Here is a 17,156-nt window from a genome sequence, read left to right on the forward strand (position 1 = left end):
TTGGTGAAGCATTTTAGAGGTGTTTGTGCTGTTATCCTGTGTCTTGTTAGAGTGTTAGTCCAGGTGATGCTAATTAATCAGCTGTCTTATTTAATCTAGACCCAAATTCACCACTCCCCACTGCCCCAAGGTGGACCTTATAATTGAACACAATTCTATTCCCTCTTGAGCCCAGAAGGAGCTGTACTGTAGTCCCTTGTGCCATTGTTTTGATAATCTCTTTCCCTAAGAAGCCTCATGCATCTTAGTGGGTTGTAGGTTGGATATCAAACACTCCATTTCTTAATAGTTAAAATATAGAATTGAAGTGTTGACAATGGGCTAAAGAGTGGGGGGGGGGGGGGGAATCCAAAACTTAATCTGGTTCTTTAATGACATTCTTCATGTAGTTTCAGGTTCATTATATAGATATTTTCATGGTCAGACTGCTTTGTTTTTCTATTTTAAAATATGTTTTATTTCCTTTTGAATAGTCTGGAGCTCATTGACAATGGCCTTCCGAAACTAAACTGTTGAATCAAAATAGATTGAGTGCCTCAAGAGATCGCCAGCCCCTAGCCCTAATTCAGTGAACATGTTTCTTGAATGCCTTCTTGTTCATTTTGGAAGTTAAGACCCTTTTCAATTTTTTCATTCTTAGAAAACATTGTTTCTACCACTTAATTAAGAAAGATGTATCCACAGGGCACCTGGATAGCTCAGTCAGTTAAGCGTCCAACTCTTGATTTTGGCTCAGGTCATGGTCTGATCTCACGTGGGTTTGATACCGCCTCGGGCTCTGCGCTGACAGTGTGGAGGCTGCTTGGGATCCTCTCTCTCCCTATCTCTCTACTTCTCCTCCACTCACTCTCTCAGAAACAAAAAAAATAAATAAACTTTAAAAAAAAAAAGGAAAGAAATAAAGATTTATCCACTTGGATTATTTAGAACTTTTCTTATTTTTAGGTCCTAAGCTCTGCTGTTCAATACCCTAAGATTCTGGACTCCCTTATGTGCAGCAGAAAGAAAAGGTTCCTGTGAGAAGGAACAGTTCTTCTGTGTCCAATACTGAAACTCTGTTTTCCCACCCAAACCTACATGCCTGCAGTTTTCACTATACTTTTCTTTGGGGGCTGGTGGGGGAGGGGGGGAGGGGGGTAAGGATGGCAAAATACACATAATGTAAAACTTACCATTCTCAGTATACAGCGCTGTGGCATTAAGAACACTTGCATTACGCACAACATCGCCATCATCCACCCCTAGCACTTTTTCATCTTCCCCATTCGCCACCAACCATCAAATCCTATCACCATTCCTCCTTCACTCAACTCTTAATAGCAAGAAGGGCTTTCTGTTTCAGCAGAAAACAGGGAGCTCATTTCAGTGAATTATAGAGTTACGATCTATTACAAATGAGGAGAAGAGAACCGCCAACCTGCTTTGTGTGCCAAAATCTTTGCGCGCCTACTGTTTGAATTATATGAAAAGCTGCTGAGATCTGCTTTTGTGAAAACTTGGAAACATCTGCTCTGAGTCTATCTAGGTCCTTGCATAGTTGAGCTCGTCATTGTTTTTGAAACTCTGACTCAGCAGAGCTCCAGCTAACTCTGCGAAGAGGGGTATAGCCATCTGTGACAAACCACGCACAGTGGGCTGTCCGTCTCCTGGTGATTGTGAGCAACCCAGGGGTTTCCAAATGCTGATGGGCTTCTCCAAAGCCGCACAGACACCTGTACTTAACAGGCACACAGGCTGAAGGTACAGTTCAGAAGGGACACTTAGGAATGAGAAGAGCACACCCTGCCTGCAGACTGAAAATAGCTGAATCAAAAGTAGTTAGAGAGACAGTGGTAGGGAGAACACGAACCAGCAGTACCTAAAATACATGATGCGGCTGAAGCGTCTAAGAGTCGAGAGTCCCGCTGCTGATTGTTGGGCCAACATTCTTTCCATGATGCCAACCAGACCTTTGGCCAGAAAAGATTGGTTGGCCAACATCAAATAAATACACAATCCCTATCTTTGGTTTGCATTTGTAGGTCACTGTGTAGCTTTTGGCAGGCCTGTAAATACCATATCATGGCACGACTGGCTCATGACAAGTCAACTGTGAGATTATGTTGTTTCCCCAGAAGAAAAATAATTCATAACTTCCAGAGCGGTGTGACATTGCATCTCAGCTGCAATATCCAAAAAAAAAAAAAAAAAAAAAAAGTAGGTGTTCTTAAGGGAAGCCCTTCTGGAACCCCGCCAGTTTCCCCTTCCCCTTGCCCAGGAGAATCTGCCATTCCTTAGGTCAGCAGCCTCCTTGGGGATACTAACCTTAATAGGGCATTGGAGGCTAGCCCGGAGAGGCTCCAGGACCTTTACTGGGAAATCCCGTCTTCATTACTCCACCTGCCAGCCTGTCTGTTCAAAAAAAAAAAAATCATAAATGAAATCAAATCAATTTTGTTTTATAGCTCTCATGACATGTCCTTGACCTCCAGCTCCCCCATTTAAATGGAAATACCTAACGTGTCTCAGATCATGCCCCGTACTCGTGAGATGTGAGACTCCTACTTAGACAGGAAAAACACAAAATCAAGTTTCAATTCCAGAACTCTAGGCCCCACTTTTCGTTCCCAGTTAGCTTATTCTAATATGGTCTGTCTTTTGTCCCCTATTACTCTCCTCACACTGAAATTGTTCTTTAGACAATACAGTTTTAACATAAAAGTGATGCTAGAGTTAAAAATCAAAAGAATTAAAAAGGATGAGGTGCTTACTACTTTACAGCAAATAACTTTTATTGCAACATGGTTGGATGTCATGGTGGATTATATACATTTATGTTCATGCTTCGAGACTCAAACATCTTCTCAATTATGAATGACTGAATTTGTTTTTAACATATAATTCCTTGGACTTCTACCTTCTTTCCACTTTGAACAAAAGTAAGCTAGAATTACTGTGTCTGCATTATAGTTTACTGAGCCAAGGGAGGCACAAAGTAGTAATTACACAGAAATAGTGGATCTTTGACAGGCACACGAAAATAGCACAGCTTAACACTAAGAAGTAGACCCCGGGTCTCCTGATACCAGTTCTGTCCCTTAAGTATACAAGTCAGAGTAACTGTCACCGTCAATCATTATCAGTCTGGCTAACATTTAAAGGCATAATATGCCAGACATCTCATAAGAGAAAAAAGGACTTCCAAGAAAATTTGATAATATGTTCAGAAATACAGCGACTGATAGCTGTCCTTTTCTGTTCTAAACACATATGAAGTGATAATGTCTAACAATTCTGTAGAGAAACAAACAAATAGCTCCTGCTGAATGAAATGGGGCACCACCTATATTATTCCAACCATGACCATCAGAACCTTAAAAATCTTACCCAGACCTCACATTCTTTGACCTTTCCGAGTGCCAAATGTTTTAGGCCATCCATGAAGTATATAAGGGATAAGACATGGGTAAGTACTAATTCCCTTTGTGCTTAATTAGATTTCAGAATGAGACGAGGGGCCTTCTAGTTCTCGTTGTGCAAAGCAAATCAAATTCCAAAGGTCGCAAAGGATGTTGGGTTTTCCTATATCTGAGAAGAACCAGAGAGATCAGAAAGATAAAGGAGCATACATCCTGTTTTTGTCCCACATCCCAATGTCTTTTCCACTTCTTTCATAGTTGTTTATGGAATTATGTATATTTGTGACTAAGCTTGCTCTTCATCCATTTTCACATAAGTTTTTCTACAGTATATTTTTTGGAATCCTTAAGGCTTTTCAGAGAATCATTACGTATAAATAGCATTTACCTACCTGAGCAGAATCCTAGCGTCTATAACATAAATTTCCTACCTTAGAAACAGGGGTCTTTTTCTTCAAGAGAATATTGTTAATAGATCCTGGAAAGCTTTCTCAAAGTTAACTCCATAAAAATGTGTGTCATTTTTAAGTTTTTAATCGTTCGATTCATTGATATAAAATTTTCAGATTACCATCTTCAGCAAACTGGGTAAAAGGTGACTTTTCTCTCTCTGTTTTTGTCTTTTCCTCACATTTTACTTTTCCAACTGCTGTATGTCGAGGCTTCACATTTTACAGGGAGCTTATAAAGATATGTTTTTTAGGAGAGGAGTACCTTTTGTCATATACCAAAGAAAAATGGTTTTCCTACTCTAGAGAGGCCTAAGGACATTTTGCTGAGCACTCCAATTCTAATCTGTTTGTCTCTATTGATAAATGATCTGAGAGAAGTCACTTGACTTTTTCAGACAATATTTCCTAAAATGTATGGTCGAGATAAAAATTGGGTAGCATGATTGCTAATGTCCCTTCTAGATCAAAAGTTATGAAGATTTTGTGTAAAACGGGTTTCCGAAAGTGACATTTATCGAGTGTTTTCCATGTGTCAAGAGGGCATGTTGGTTATCTTATTTAGTCCTCAGACATTTCCAAGCTACTGTTGGTATCCCCACCATCATCCCCATTTTATAGAAACTGGAAAATTGTGAGGATAAGTAACTTGCCCAAGCTCACAGAGCTAGTACCATTCCCGGATTCTAACGCCGTCCATGCCACGCCCAAGTGCTAGTTCAAGATGCCTACCTTCTTGTAAAAATGTGAATTACCATTATGTCATGGTCAAGGGGCTCATGTACATTTTTTGTCTTCTCTGTCTTTCAGGAGATACAATATTCATTATTCTGAGGAAGCAAAAGCTGATCTTCCTGCACTGGTACCACCACATCACTGTGCTCCTGTACTCCTGGTACTCCTACAAGGACATGGTAGCCGGGGGTGGTTGGTTTATGACCATGAACTATGGCGTGCACGCCGTGATGTACTCTTACTATGCCTTGCGAGCGGCAGGTTTCCGAGTTTCCCGGAAGTTTGCCATGTTCATCACCCTGTCCCAGATCACTCAGATGCTGATGGGCTGTGTCATTAACTACCTGGTCTTCTCCTGGATGCAGCAAGACCAGTGTCACTCTCACTTTCAGAACATCTTCTGGTCCTCACTCATGTACCTCAGCTACCTTGTGCTTTTCTGCCACTTCTTCTTTGAGGCCTACATCGGCAAGATGAGGAAAACAACGAAGGCTGAATAGTGTTGGAACTGAGGAGAAAGCCATAGCTCAGGGTCATCAAGAAAAACAATAGACAAAAGAAAATGGCACAAGGAATCACATATGGTGCAGCTACAACAAAACAAAACACATGAGCAAACACAAAACCCAAGGCAGCTTAGGGATAATTAGGTTGACGTAACCCAGTAAGTTTATGATCCTTTTTGGGTGAGGACTCACTGAGTGCACCTCCATCTCAAAGGACTGCTGCTGGAAAACCCCATTCCCCTTTCACTGTCAGTTCTAGGACAAATGAGAACAAAAGTGAGCCAGAGGCACAGAAAGAGAGAGAAGTAGAAAGTAAACAAAGGCTATTAACACTATATGAAAAAAAAAAAAAACGTATTTACTAAGTGTTATAATTCTCTAAGAATGAAAGAAGTTTACTTAAAAAACCGTGCGAGCACATACACACACAATCCTTTCTAATCTTTTTTGACACTAAACTGGAGCCAATAGAATAGATAAAATGGAAGAGACACAGGGTGGGTATCTAGAACAATAATGCTTTTGCGAAAAGTAAAACCTTTTAAAGAAAGGTTAGTAGCTGTAGCCCCCAAAAGAAAAGATGTCTTAATCACCTCTCATGAAAACGGATGTAAACAATTGTATTTCAACTCAGAGAAAGACTGGTATCTTTCCCTTCATAGCACAAGCTCAGGCTAGTGGGGTTGCTAGAACCAAACGGGGCACAATACTTTTCCAAGGTTCTTCCTGGGAGGATGGAAACAACGCAGCCCAGTTCCTAAAGGGGCAGCTCCATCGTGGAGCATTTCTGATAGTTTAACTGTAATTTCTACTCTGAAATGAGCTAGAAAGGATTATCCTTGGTTCAGTTGCCCTGGGCTTTGGAACCGAAGAGTAAATACAGAATAGAAAAGGTAAAACTCAACCAAATGATTTGAAAATGGATTCTGTACTACCTGTGAAAAGATCCAGCCGGATATCACTCTTGAGCTGGGAAAAAGGGGAAAGGACAGGAGGGAAAGTAGGGGGCCGAAGATGAATACAACAGACTACGCATACCCCTCTCTATTTGACTTCACACACACTCATAACTTTCCAAATGAAACCCTGTTGTACAGTCCATATTTTCTATATTTTTGTGAATTTCAAAAAGAAATCTGCAGGGCTCTTCCTGATATTGGGTGAACACTGTGTTTCCTCATCCTCTGCATTTGCTGCCTAAGCAATGCAGAGGTGTGTAAAGTGCCCTCTGCTGGTCAAGTGGAGATACTTCAACAGACACTTCATGGCAAGTTTGGCTGAACAGTTGACAACAAAGGGCCCCTTAGAGACTTATCCTTCAAATTTTAAATGATATAAAATACTCGTCATATTTTTGGCCAAGTCAGAAGACATTCTTCCTGCTTCAAGTCCGCTTCAGAAATTTTTTTAAAAGGGACTTTCGCTCTGGAACTCAGAAAATCAATTTATTAAGAGCCATATTGTTTAAAAAAAAAAAGCTAGATAATATAATATTATCTGTAATATTTCAGTCCTTTACAAGCCAAATAAATGTGTAAACATTCCTAGTATTTCAAAGAAGCAATTATGTAAAATTGTTCAATGTGATATGCTAGTATTCTAATTGGTTAAGTAGCTTCATGATTAGAAAAACTAGATGAAACGATTAGCAGCTACACTGTGTAGACTATACACGCATAACCACACGTACATGCACACAGATGTGGGGTACACTCAACTTCAAAGCCCAAATGCATAGAGACACATTTTCTGGCTAGCAGAAAAGGAAAACTGTTGTTTATCTTTCTTGCTTTATTTGAGAGTGTACAGTAAAAGGGATTTTTCAGATTATTTTTATATTATTTTAGCTTTAATTGTGTTGTCATTCATGAAACAGAGCTGCTCTGCTTCTCTGTCAGAGATGACAAGGGCTTTCTCAGCATCTTGTTTATGTGTGGAATTTAAAAGAATAAAGTTTTATCCCATTCTGTGTGAATGGCTTGAACAATGAACAAAGAATCCATGCAAACCAAGTCATGACTGATAGACCCAGGGTGGGGGTGGGGCTTTGCAGGGGAGGGAAACTGTTACATCTGTGTTAAATTATTGTGAACAGTCTATGATGTCTTGACATTGGTTCAGAGATGAGAGACAATTGACGGAGGGATGTATTGTGATATTAAGGCAAAAACAGGCATGAGCTAAAAAGGTGGGACCTGCTATAACAGCTACTAGGTTCTTAGGATGCAAATAATGTTATTTTGAGCTTTGAAAATCCATGATACTGTGCAATATGCTTTTTTTTTCCTTATAAAAGAAAAGGAGCAGAATAATTAAAATGAGGAAAAGGCCAAATACAGCTGACTTGAGTTTAACTGAAGGACCAGTTAGAGCTTATCTGGTTGATTTAATTTAATTATTGAATCCATTGATTTATCATTGATCCTTTAATGCAGGTTAGAATAAGGAAATGAGCATAGACCTTAAACAGACTCTAAATGATGCTTCCAAAGCACTTTTATCTTGATACAGGTTCATACTTGTGTTCACTTGTGAGATAATTTAGAATTTTTGTTTACAGGTTGAATGTCTAATAAATAGTTTTTGAATTGGCTAAATATATCTAAAGGCTTTTCCAATGTTTATCATGGGAGGAAAAAAAACCTTAAAAAAAATTCTGGTATTACAGTTTCAATACAATGTTTTTAACATCTTGGCTTGATTACTTAATTATATCGAGATAAGAGGCTGGACCACTAGCCCATGGCAAATCTGAATCCTACCAGAGAATTGACTGCCACATAGATAATCCTACTATCAGTTAACATTCCAGAAAAACTTGGACAGGCAAGTTTTTAGAACTGCCCCTCTATGCTGCAATTGATTATCTTTCTATTGGAGATTTTCCACTGCATTCCAATCCCACCATGTTGACAACATTTCTGGGTTGAAAAACAAACATCCTTCGTTTCATATATAAGTGCATGCAATTTGATGCCCGAGGTCTGAGTATCAACCCGAGTCTACAAGTTTGCAATAGAAAACATTCTAATGAAAAACACTCTGGAGGTTTTATCTGGGCCTTCTAGTTTTGCTAATGAGAAAAGAGTAAATACTGTACTATTTAAATTCCTGCCAGGCCAAAGTACCAAATTAAAATCCTATATCGAGATTCTTATTCCAGATAATTTACCCTCACGCTTCTAGTCACACTCCACTATAAAAACTAGGGGGGAGGGATAGATTGCTTAAGGGGGAAGAAAGGATTGATTATATTACTCTCACTTCCCCACCTCTCTAGTAATGTGGTTCTGGCCTGAATCAGAAACTTCATTTGGGTAGGAGTTTTGCAGAACAGAATGGTAGAACACTTCTGGGAAAGAGATCTACAGAATTTTTTTTTTCCAAATCAGATGTGGTATCTTTGTGATAAAACCTGGCACATCAAAGAAGCAAAGTGCCTGGAGTAAACTACACTGAGTAGAATGCTCCAGAAGTCTGGCCTCATTCCCAGACTGCAAAATTACCTGGGAGAGACAGCGTGCTCAGGTTACTCTCTTCTCTTTATTCTGATAAAACAGACTCCCCTCAGAGACCAGGTGTCACACAACTGCCGGCTCCAGCACATCCTGAGGGCTTTTTTTTTGCTCTGGGAGTTGTTGGATTGGCCATGTGCTGATTCAAGAGAGCTGGCAGTGGAGTGGAGAAGATCCAGTAGACTTTGATCCCAGAATCGAGTGCTTTGAGTTGTATGTGGTGGTCCATGCCTGTCTCTTTTAGACACTTGTTTCCCTGGAAAAGTTTCCCTAAGAGTGTAACTGTGTGAAAATTCCATGATGGAATCCCAGAACTTTCCAGTAGTTCAGGTTTTTTTGTTTCCACTGATATTTTGCTATCAGTTCAGGATGATAGTTCGTCCTGTGAGTCACTGTCTCCTGTAGCTTTAAGTGCTCTCTGTCTCATACACAAGATCTGATTCTTTGCGCCTCAGACCCATTACCATCAAGAAGAGATTTTGCTGAGAATGCACCACAGGGTTTGGCCTGTAGTACGCACACACTGAAGTGAGAGCTAATAAAGCAGCGATACTCTCTTTGTGCCAACAATCAGTATGAAGTGTTAGGACCCTGTTTCCAACGAACAGACGGCCTTGGTCTGCTGGCATCCAATACTTGAGCAAAACAAGGTCAGTGCCATTATAGCATTTTTTTGAATGCCAGTTGTGACAGACTCCCAATTATAAACGTCCTCCAGCCACATGGCGGAACGCATAGCTAAGAACACCCGCACAGAGTATCGAAGAATATTCACAAGCCTGTTGAATCATCCCATTAACTTTCCTCATCCTCAAATACTTTAAAAATTCAGGGCTCATAGAAGGGGAGACAGTAATTCCCAGGCTTCCCTTCCTCCTGAATCACACTTAGAAAAAAGTGAAACAGAAGTTGTTCTGACAATGGAAGAGAAAGCACGCGTGCACACCCATGTGTGGGTTTGGAAAGGTCGTAATAAGGGCATTTTAATTTTATGTCGGGCAAACAAAAGTCTTGCAGTCAGATACACTTCAGTGGAAATCTAGGCCCAAAACTACATTGTAGTAAACTGAAGCAACTCGTTAAATTCAAGAAACCGGTCCCATAAGTCAGGGTCAAGCCATAATTGCAACCCACTTAGGCCAGGATCGAGGCGTCCTGACTCATGTTGGTATTTAAACACTGTTAATTTCTCAACACTTGGCTCTTGAGACTTCTCTCTGTGGGCAGATATCAAGAACTCTCCAGAAGTAGCCTAATCGTGCTCCCCAGGCATGTCAGTTTCAGGCAGGTCTGTCCGGGCATGTTCAGGTAGGAGGCTGCTTGCTGCTAACTTGAAAACCGCTGAGAGATGCAGCCTCTTAGGGGCCCCAGAGCACGTTCAGATAGAAGTTCACCCATAGAAGCTTCACAGAGCAAATCACAGCAATGTTGGACTTGTTATTTTCAAGTGCTTATTTCACAACATTCAAAGAAATATTTTTTCTTGGTATATTAAAATAAAGTCATAACTTTTGATTTAAAATCAAACTATGTTTCTGGTTTCTTTGATCTCTTGCTCTGGCACTCCAAAGGGGGCATCCTGGACACTACAGCCTACTCAGAAATCTCAGGAAGGTCACTCCACACTTAACACCAATGTTCTCGTGGAACGTAGGCGAGTCACTGGGGGTCTCAAGTAGAGCTCAATAATGACGTAGTCCCCGAACAACTACAGATCCCACAGATACAACACTTCATAATTTACGTGCCTTCCAGACCTATCAGCTCACCAGAGCAGTCATGGGGCAGACAGCTGCAGTTGGATAACCCATTTTACAGATGAGGAAAATTTTCTCGTTAAATCAAATGTCACAGCAGTAGAAGGAATGGAATTTTAACATCATCTTCTTAACTTCAGTTTCATTGTTGCCATTCGAATCCTTTGGAAGAAGTAGAGTATATGTTAATAAAATTCCAATACCTGGCACCGAACTAGGAAGCAATTTGCCATGTCACTGGACAAAGGGTTTCAGGGCAAAATGTATGTGGGGGAGAATATTTTGAAAGCGTAGCACCTCTTCCCCAGGAAGGCACAGCAGATTCATTACCTGCACACCTGTAGACTATTAGCAAGGGTAGTCCTGCACCCAAGAACTTGTCATTTGGGGGATGTTTTCCACAGCCAAATTACTATGAACATGCCTCTTTTTACATCATCTCAGAATAAAGATGGAACTTTTTTTAAATAAGAAAAAAATTTTATTTTTTAATTTTAGAGAGAGAAAGCACAAGTAGAGCAGAGAGGCAGAGGGAGAGAGAGAATCTTAAGCAGGCTCCATGCTCAGCGGGAGCCCTACACGGGCCTCAATCCCACGACCCTGGGATCATGGCCTGAGCCGAAATCAAGAGATGCTCAACAGACTGAGCCACCCAGGCACCCCAAGAAAGAGGGAACTTTATATTCCTTTTATAACCTATTTAACGTATGCTTTTAACTCAGGATAAAATGGGGCAGGGTGGCAGGGAACTCCATGTTACTCAAATTATTTTATTAACTTCACTCAAAAAAAAGAAAGAAGAAAAGCAGAAGCAAACGTAGGGGGTGTTTCTCGTTTTGATAGCAGTCTCAGAAACCCAATACAAATGACTGATAAAACCAGTGATACAATGCAAGCTCCAGAAATGAATGAAGCAAGCATTAAAACATAAAGCATTTTATATCATCGTCTAGCTAACAAAAAGGCTGCACTTCCATTATTTCAAAACCCAGAAACTTACTCCAGCAGACTTCCTAGAAGTGGAAACATAAGAATGGGATCCGAATACCAATATTTCAGGAACATGAGCACTCTTGGCTGTTTTTTGCTGTTTCAAAGTGAATGAAATTAATTGGAGTCAGGGAGTGCCTTAAATCAATGATCAGGACAGTTAAAATAATTAAGAGCTCCCCACTGATCGGTCTATAGCTGATTAATCTCCAGTCCTGGCAGATCTGGGGCAGGGTCTCAGTTATTGCCAAACACCTTAGTCTACAGGGGGCCCTGCTGAGAAGCAATGGTGATGGCAGGATGTCCACAATGGGGGGATGGGCTGGATTACACTGAACGCGCCCCCCACCCCCACACACACACACAACTGGATAGTCACACACGTGCCCTTGCATGTGCTGCCTGCCTCATTCCATGCTGTCCTGAAACATCATGTCACTAATAAAAGACTCCAGGCAAGATGAGAAGCTCTAGGTCAGGAAAAGATCAGATCCTACCGATGTAAAAGAGATATATCTAATTCACTATCCATTTTACGCTGTCACCTTTTACATTTTCTTCTGCTTTTCATTGTTTTTCATGTACATAATAACTGAAAGAAGTAACCTTTGGTATTTCACCTTATATATGCATCATAGAATATGTATTTGTGCGGAAAAGATCATACACATACACACTACGAAAACAACATTGCAACCTAAGGGTTAAACACGTGTGCCAGCCCCCTCCTGACACCCTCCCCCCCCCCCCACCCCGCTGCGATCTCACTCCTGGATTCTGCTATCTTTGGTATTTTCAGGCCCCCAGGGTGAAAACCCTGTGCTACACACTGGGCTTTCATACACAGCCTTGTTTTCTATCGACTACACTAATTCCTTTCATACTAGAGGGAAAACTGCCCCCCACACACACACACACCGAGCATTGCTCTGCTATGTTTTATTTATGAAAACTCTAATGGGTGTTTCTTAAGGCAGCCAATACCTCTCTACAAAGAGAAGGCAGTGTTCACTCTTCCTGCATCCTCCACGGCTCATAGTTCTATGTGTGTTACTATAAAATTCCAGAGCCTTTTTGCAAAACGAGCACTTTGTCTCCAAATTACAAGCAGTTCTAACTTCAACTTCGTCTCAGAGTAATCAAATCAAGACAACATAAATAAACCTACTGAGCTTCCAAACAGACTGAGGCAGCTATGCCAACTCATTTGTTCATTTACCTGTAACGTGAATTTCCCTTGGACCCACCAGCCTGTAGAGACCAACGGTTTACCAGTTTGTAGCTCCCACTGATGCAGGACCTCTGACTTCCTGCCAAGTCCCTTGCATCTAATTCTGGAAACCACCAAGGGGAGTCTTGCAGCCTCTGTCAGGCATTTCTGTTATGCCATCACCCCCACCTCACTTCCTTCCCTCCCTCCCTTTTCCACCAGGCCCAGCTGCTACTGCATCTCTCTGCTGGGCCCTGAAGTCTTGCTTTCTGCACAGCCAGGTTCAGCAGTTCTCAGCAGGCGACCACCGCCCACTGCTCTCCTGTGGGGCAGGACGCCTCTTTCCCCTTGGTCACATGTGCCATGTGAGAAAGCTGGCCCGGTTCGCTAGTCAGGGGCCAGGCATGTCTCCAGGAGACAAATTGGGGAAACAGCCATCCTCCTCTGCATGGGCAAAGCTTTCTCCTGGGTTGAGCTCAATGGACCTAGTTTCCTTCTCCACTTATGGATAAGTACCCTCCTTGGGGAGTTCATAGCCCCAATGTAACTGGACCTTGTGGCCACTGCATTTGCTCCCCAGACTTACCCAGACACATCCACGCTTAGCAGAGGGCACAGGTAGAGGTCCTTTTCCAGAAGGCCCCGTCCCGGCCCCGTTCTCCTACGGACTCCCTAACACCTGCCACCACTATAGGTCCAGCCGTGGACTGGATGACCAGCGTGACTCGCTTAAATTCAGCTGAGACTCCCTGCCACGGCCACAAATAAATAATGAAGTGCAGAGATATTTAAAACAAATCTTTTCCCTTCCAGTAAAAATCGATTTTTGAATTAAACGGGCAAACCGCAGAAAGTCACGATAATTTCTTAGATTTGCTCTGTTTATTCCTGACTCATGGCCCATTTCCTCTGCCTCCAAGTATAAGCACAGGTTAGGGTACTCGTATTTTCTCTTCACTGCACTGTGCTTTTCTACCTTGTGAGGTTCATCTTCCCAGCGATTAAATGATTAGTTATTTGTGGACTGTTTCAAGTCTCTCTTCTTCAGTAGACTACAAGCTCTGTAGGACAGGAATCCCGTTTGCCTGTTCTCCCTAGCAATGCCAGGGCGTGGCAGACGGCTGAATGTTAGCTGAAAGGATGAATAAATGTTGGTGTGCAGTTGTGGGTGTAACCTGTACCATTTTAGTGCTCTCACTTCTTTCTCATACTGCCTGTGTGTTTAGTGTGAATGTTTGTACATGTGTGTGTTTCCGTACATCGACAAAGTCCTTGTACTTTTTCATTGTATACTTATAAACAGGCAGAACTGTATTTGCAGCTCCTGGCTTATTTGCTTATTTACTTAATATTTGCTCACTCTACTGAAAACGTTAAAATCTCATGTAACGTAGGGTTTGTGATTAGCGAAACTTCTTGTCTAGGACTTCAGAACATAAGCTCTGGGATCCAGCTGTCTTGCCCTGCCATCTGCTTGGCGGTAGTTATTTGGCAGGCCTGGGCCTCATTCCCCCCCATCTGGGCAATGGGTATAAAAATGGTACCTACTGCATAGAGTTATGAGGATTAAATGAGATAATCCCTGTAAAGTGCTAAACATAGTCCTTGGTATGAAATAATTGCTCAGTAAGTGTTAAGCTAATATTACCACTATTACTATTGCTTTCTCATGTTCTCACTTCTGGGTCGTATATACATGAGCCTCTCTTTATTCTACACCATGAGCCTTGAGAAATTTGCCTATAGAACTCCATTGTCTTATTGTTAAAACACATTCTATAAACAGAGGAAGTGTCTTTTTCAGGCTAATAGATTATTTCCATTAGGGCAAATGTAAAGTTCTTTCCAACATTTTTGTTTGTTTCTTTTGGTAGTCATTCATGATTAGCAAAGATCCTTGAGGGGAAGAAAATATCTTTCACCTAAGCACCCACAGTTTGTGCCCAAATATTATTGTAACCTGTTCTCAGAGATCATTTGTCACCAACAGGTCTACGGTCTACTCCTTGAATGAATATTGTAATAACAAAAAAAAAAATCTTACGGGTGAATTCCTGCACTTTATAGCTTAAATATCATTTTTTGGCATAATTAATTTTAAAAGTGCCAGGACTATTAATTCGACGCAAATATCTACATGTAAACATCTCAACTGAAACAGAATGGTCTTTTTGTTTTATGGATCTGATGGGTGAATCTGTCAAGAACAAGGGTCTTGTTAGGAGGTTTTCTACTAAAAGAAACTTGACTCCGGGAACATAGATAACTCCCAAATGGTTATTATATTCAAAACACCCTGAAACATATAAAATTCTAAGCTGATTAAACATGTACTTGTCACTCAAAAGTAGTGAGTGAAATATTAATCACTAGAAGCATCGTTCAATGTAGACCTATTCGCTTACCTTTAAGCTCACAAATAAACCTTTCATTCGGAAATGTCTGTAGTGTGAAGAAAACTGTGTGAATCATCAGAAGCTGCACCTGGGCTGAGAAATCACGTTTGTTTGTCTGTCCATTCCAACTAAATTAACTGCATCTCAGAGAGTGTAGGCTACAGATTCTGCTTTAACCACCAAAATTTTATAAACTTCATTTAATTCAGGTACGATGCCACTAAAAAGGGTTCTCCTTGTCTAGAATTTCAGTGTACTTTCTGTATTACTCTGCAATTATGTTACAGCGACGACATGTTAATTAAAGCCACATGTTTCTTTCAAAATTGCAATTCTAGTCAGTGGATTTATCCAGTGTCCAGCTGTGAAACCAGAATGAAGCCAGTATCCTCAACAAATAGAGTCTTAGAGCCTGTTTCTCCTTTTAAAAAAAAGAAAAGAAAAAAATCTTTTATTACATTGAGTTTGTTGATCAAGAAAGATCCTCATTACATCCAAAAAGCTATGTTAGTTCTTCCTAAAATGTCCCATATGTACATATATATGTGCATGTTAAAAAACAATTTGAAGTTTTTCTCCATTTTGAACTGCTCCTCAGAGCCTAATTCATAGGTAGTTTTATTGCACCTACCATTGATTAAACCTTTCATTATGAGAACTTTTAAACATACATCAAAGTAAAAAGTGTAATGAGCCCTATATTCCTACCACTTAGATTTAACATTTACTAACATTTTGTTGTATTTCCCATATTCGCTTTAAAGCAAATCCCAGGCATCATGATATTTTATTCTTACATATTTCAAGAAGCATTGCTTTAAAAAAGAAAAAGACATTTTCTTACATAACCACGGTATTGATATTAAGACACCTAGCAAAATTAATAATTTCTTATTACCATCTAGTGGCATTTTTCAAATTTCTCTGCTTATCTCCAAAATGTGTCTCTACAGAGAGCTACTCCTCCTTTTTTCCCATGCCAAATGATTTATTAGAGAAACAGGGTCAGTGGTCTTATGAAATGTCCTACATTCTGGATTCTCTGATTGTTAGCTTGTGGTATCATTTAACTTATTTCTCTGTCCCCAGTACTGCCTATAAATGAGAAATCAGATCTTTTTTTTCAAGTTTATTTATTTATTTTGAGAGAGATAGGGAGAGTGAAAGCGGGGGAGGGGCAGAGAGAGAGAGAATCCCAAGGAGACTCCACGCTGTCAGCACAGAGCCTGACATGGGGCTCAAACTCACAAAACCACAAGATCATGATCTGAGCCTAAACCAAGAGTCAGTTGCTTAACCGACTGAGCCATGCAGGCGTCCTGAGAAATCAGATCTTAAAGCTTCATTATATTCAGCCTAAGGTTTTAGGCAAGAACATTTTTGGAGGTACTGTGTATTTCTAAAGGAGACGCATGATGCCTGGATTCCCCACTTTTAGAGAGTCTCAGATTGCCCAGGTGGCTCGAATGGCAATCTGCCCCCACTTTATAATGTCAGTATATAATATAATGTCTATATACTGTAGGCATATACTACAGGCTCATACTTTGACATCTTTCAAATGTTTAGTTCCCTATAAATTTTTCATCTAGTCCTTTTGCCATCCATTCTGATAACACTTGCTTGAATCATTTATTTTATTGGAGGTGAAAAATCAACATTTTATCATTTTGTTTCTTTTCTACATTAACTAAAATTCTTTTGCTTAATTAAAAAGCATTCTTCATCACCTCACGCCGTTTGGGCATCCTAAAATAACATTTATGTAGGGAACTATACAGATAGGCAGGAGAAGTCCTTAATTCTTTCCTTACATGGCAGTTTTCAAAGTATCATTTTGGTGCACAAGCCACTTCCAATAGTGACAAATGAGTTTTGAAATTTTTTTTTCTCATTCACCCCCTTCTTTTTCTCATTATCTTGATGAACTAATAGAGTTTTATATATTCAATATGTTTCAACCAATTGTAGTCATTATTCTTTTTTGGCTGCTCAAGTTATCCCATTTTGGGTCAGTGGGAGCCCTTTAGAATGCTGCTTTATCTTTTTGTCATGACCTCAGAAGTCTGATAGCTTCTTTCCTTTTGGCACAATGGGATATTCCTTTCGGTGGGGAAAATTACCAGTTTTTTCTACTCTAAAATATTCATATTTCACAGCGACTCTGAATCCAACTATATCATCAGGTTGAAAATCAACT

At 40.4% G+C, this 17,156-nt stretch overlaps 1 protein-coding gene across 5 annotated transcripts in view; it reads left to right on the forward strand.

The window, feature by feature from the left end:
* The window catches only part of ELOVL6 (ELOVL fatty acid elongase 6), a 147,289-nt gene extending 138,223 nt beyond the window's left edge, over window positions 1–9,066 (forward strand). For all 5 annotated transcript variants that reach the window (XM_047856481.1, XM_047856482.1, XM_047856479.1 and 2 more), the window contains one exon: window positions 4,658–9,066. In XM_047856481.1, coding sequence (XP_047712437.1) covers window positions 4,658–5,082 — 425 coding nt within the window. In that variant the 3' untranslated portion in view covers window positions 5,083–9,066. The remainder of the gene's footprint in view (window positions 1–4,657) is intronic.
* Window positions 9,067–17,156: the final 8,090 nt, after the last annotated feature.

The sequence above is a fragment of the Prionailurus viverrinus genome, chromosome B1 (assembly GCF_022837055.1).
Source record: "Prionailurus viverrinus isolate Anna chromosome B1, UM_Priviv_1.0, whole genome shotgun sequence".
In the NCBI taxonomy this organism is placed as follows: domain Eukaryota; kingdom Metazoa; phylum Chordata; class Mammalia; order Carnivora; family Felidae; genus Prionailurus; species Prionailurus viverrinus.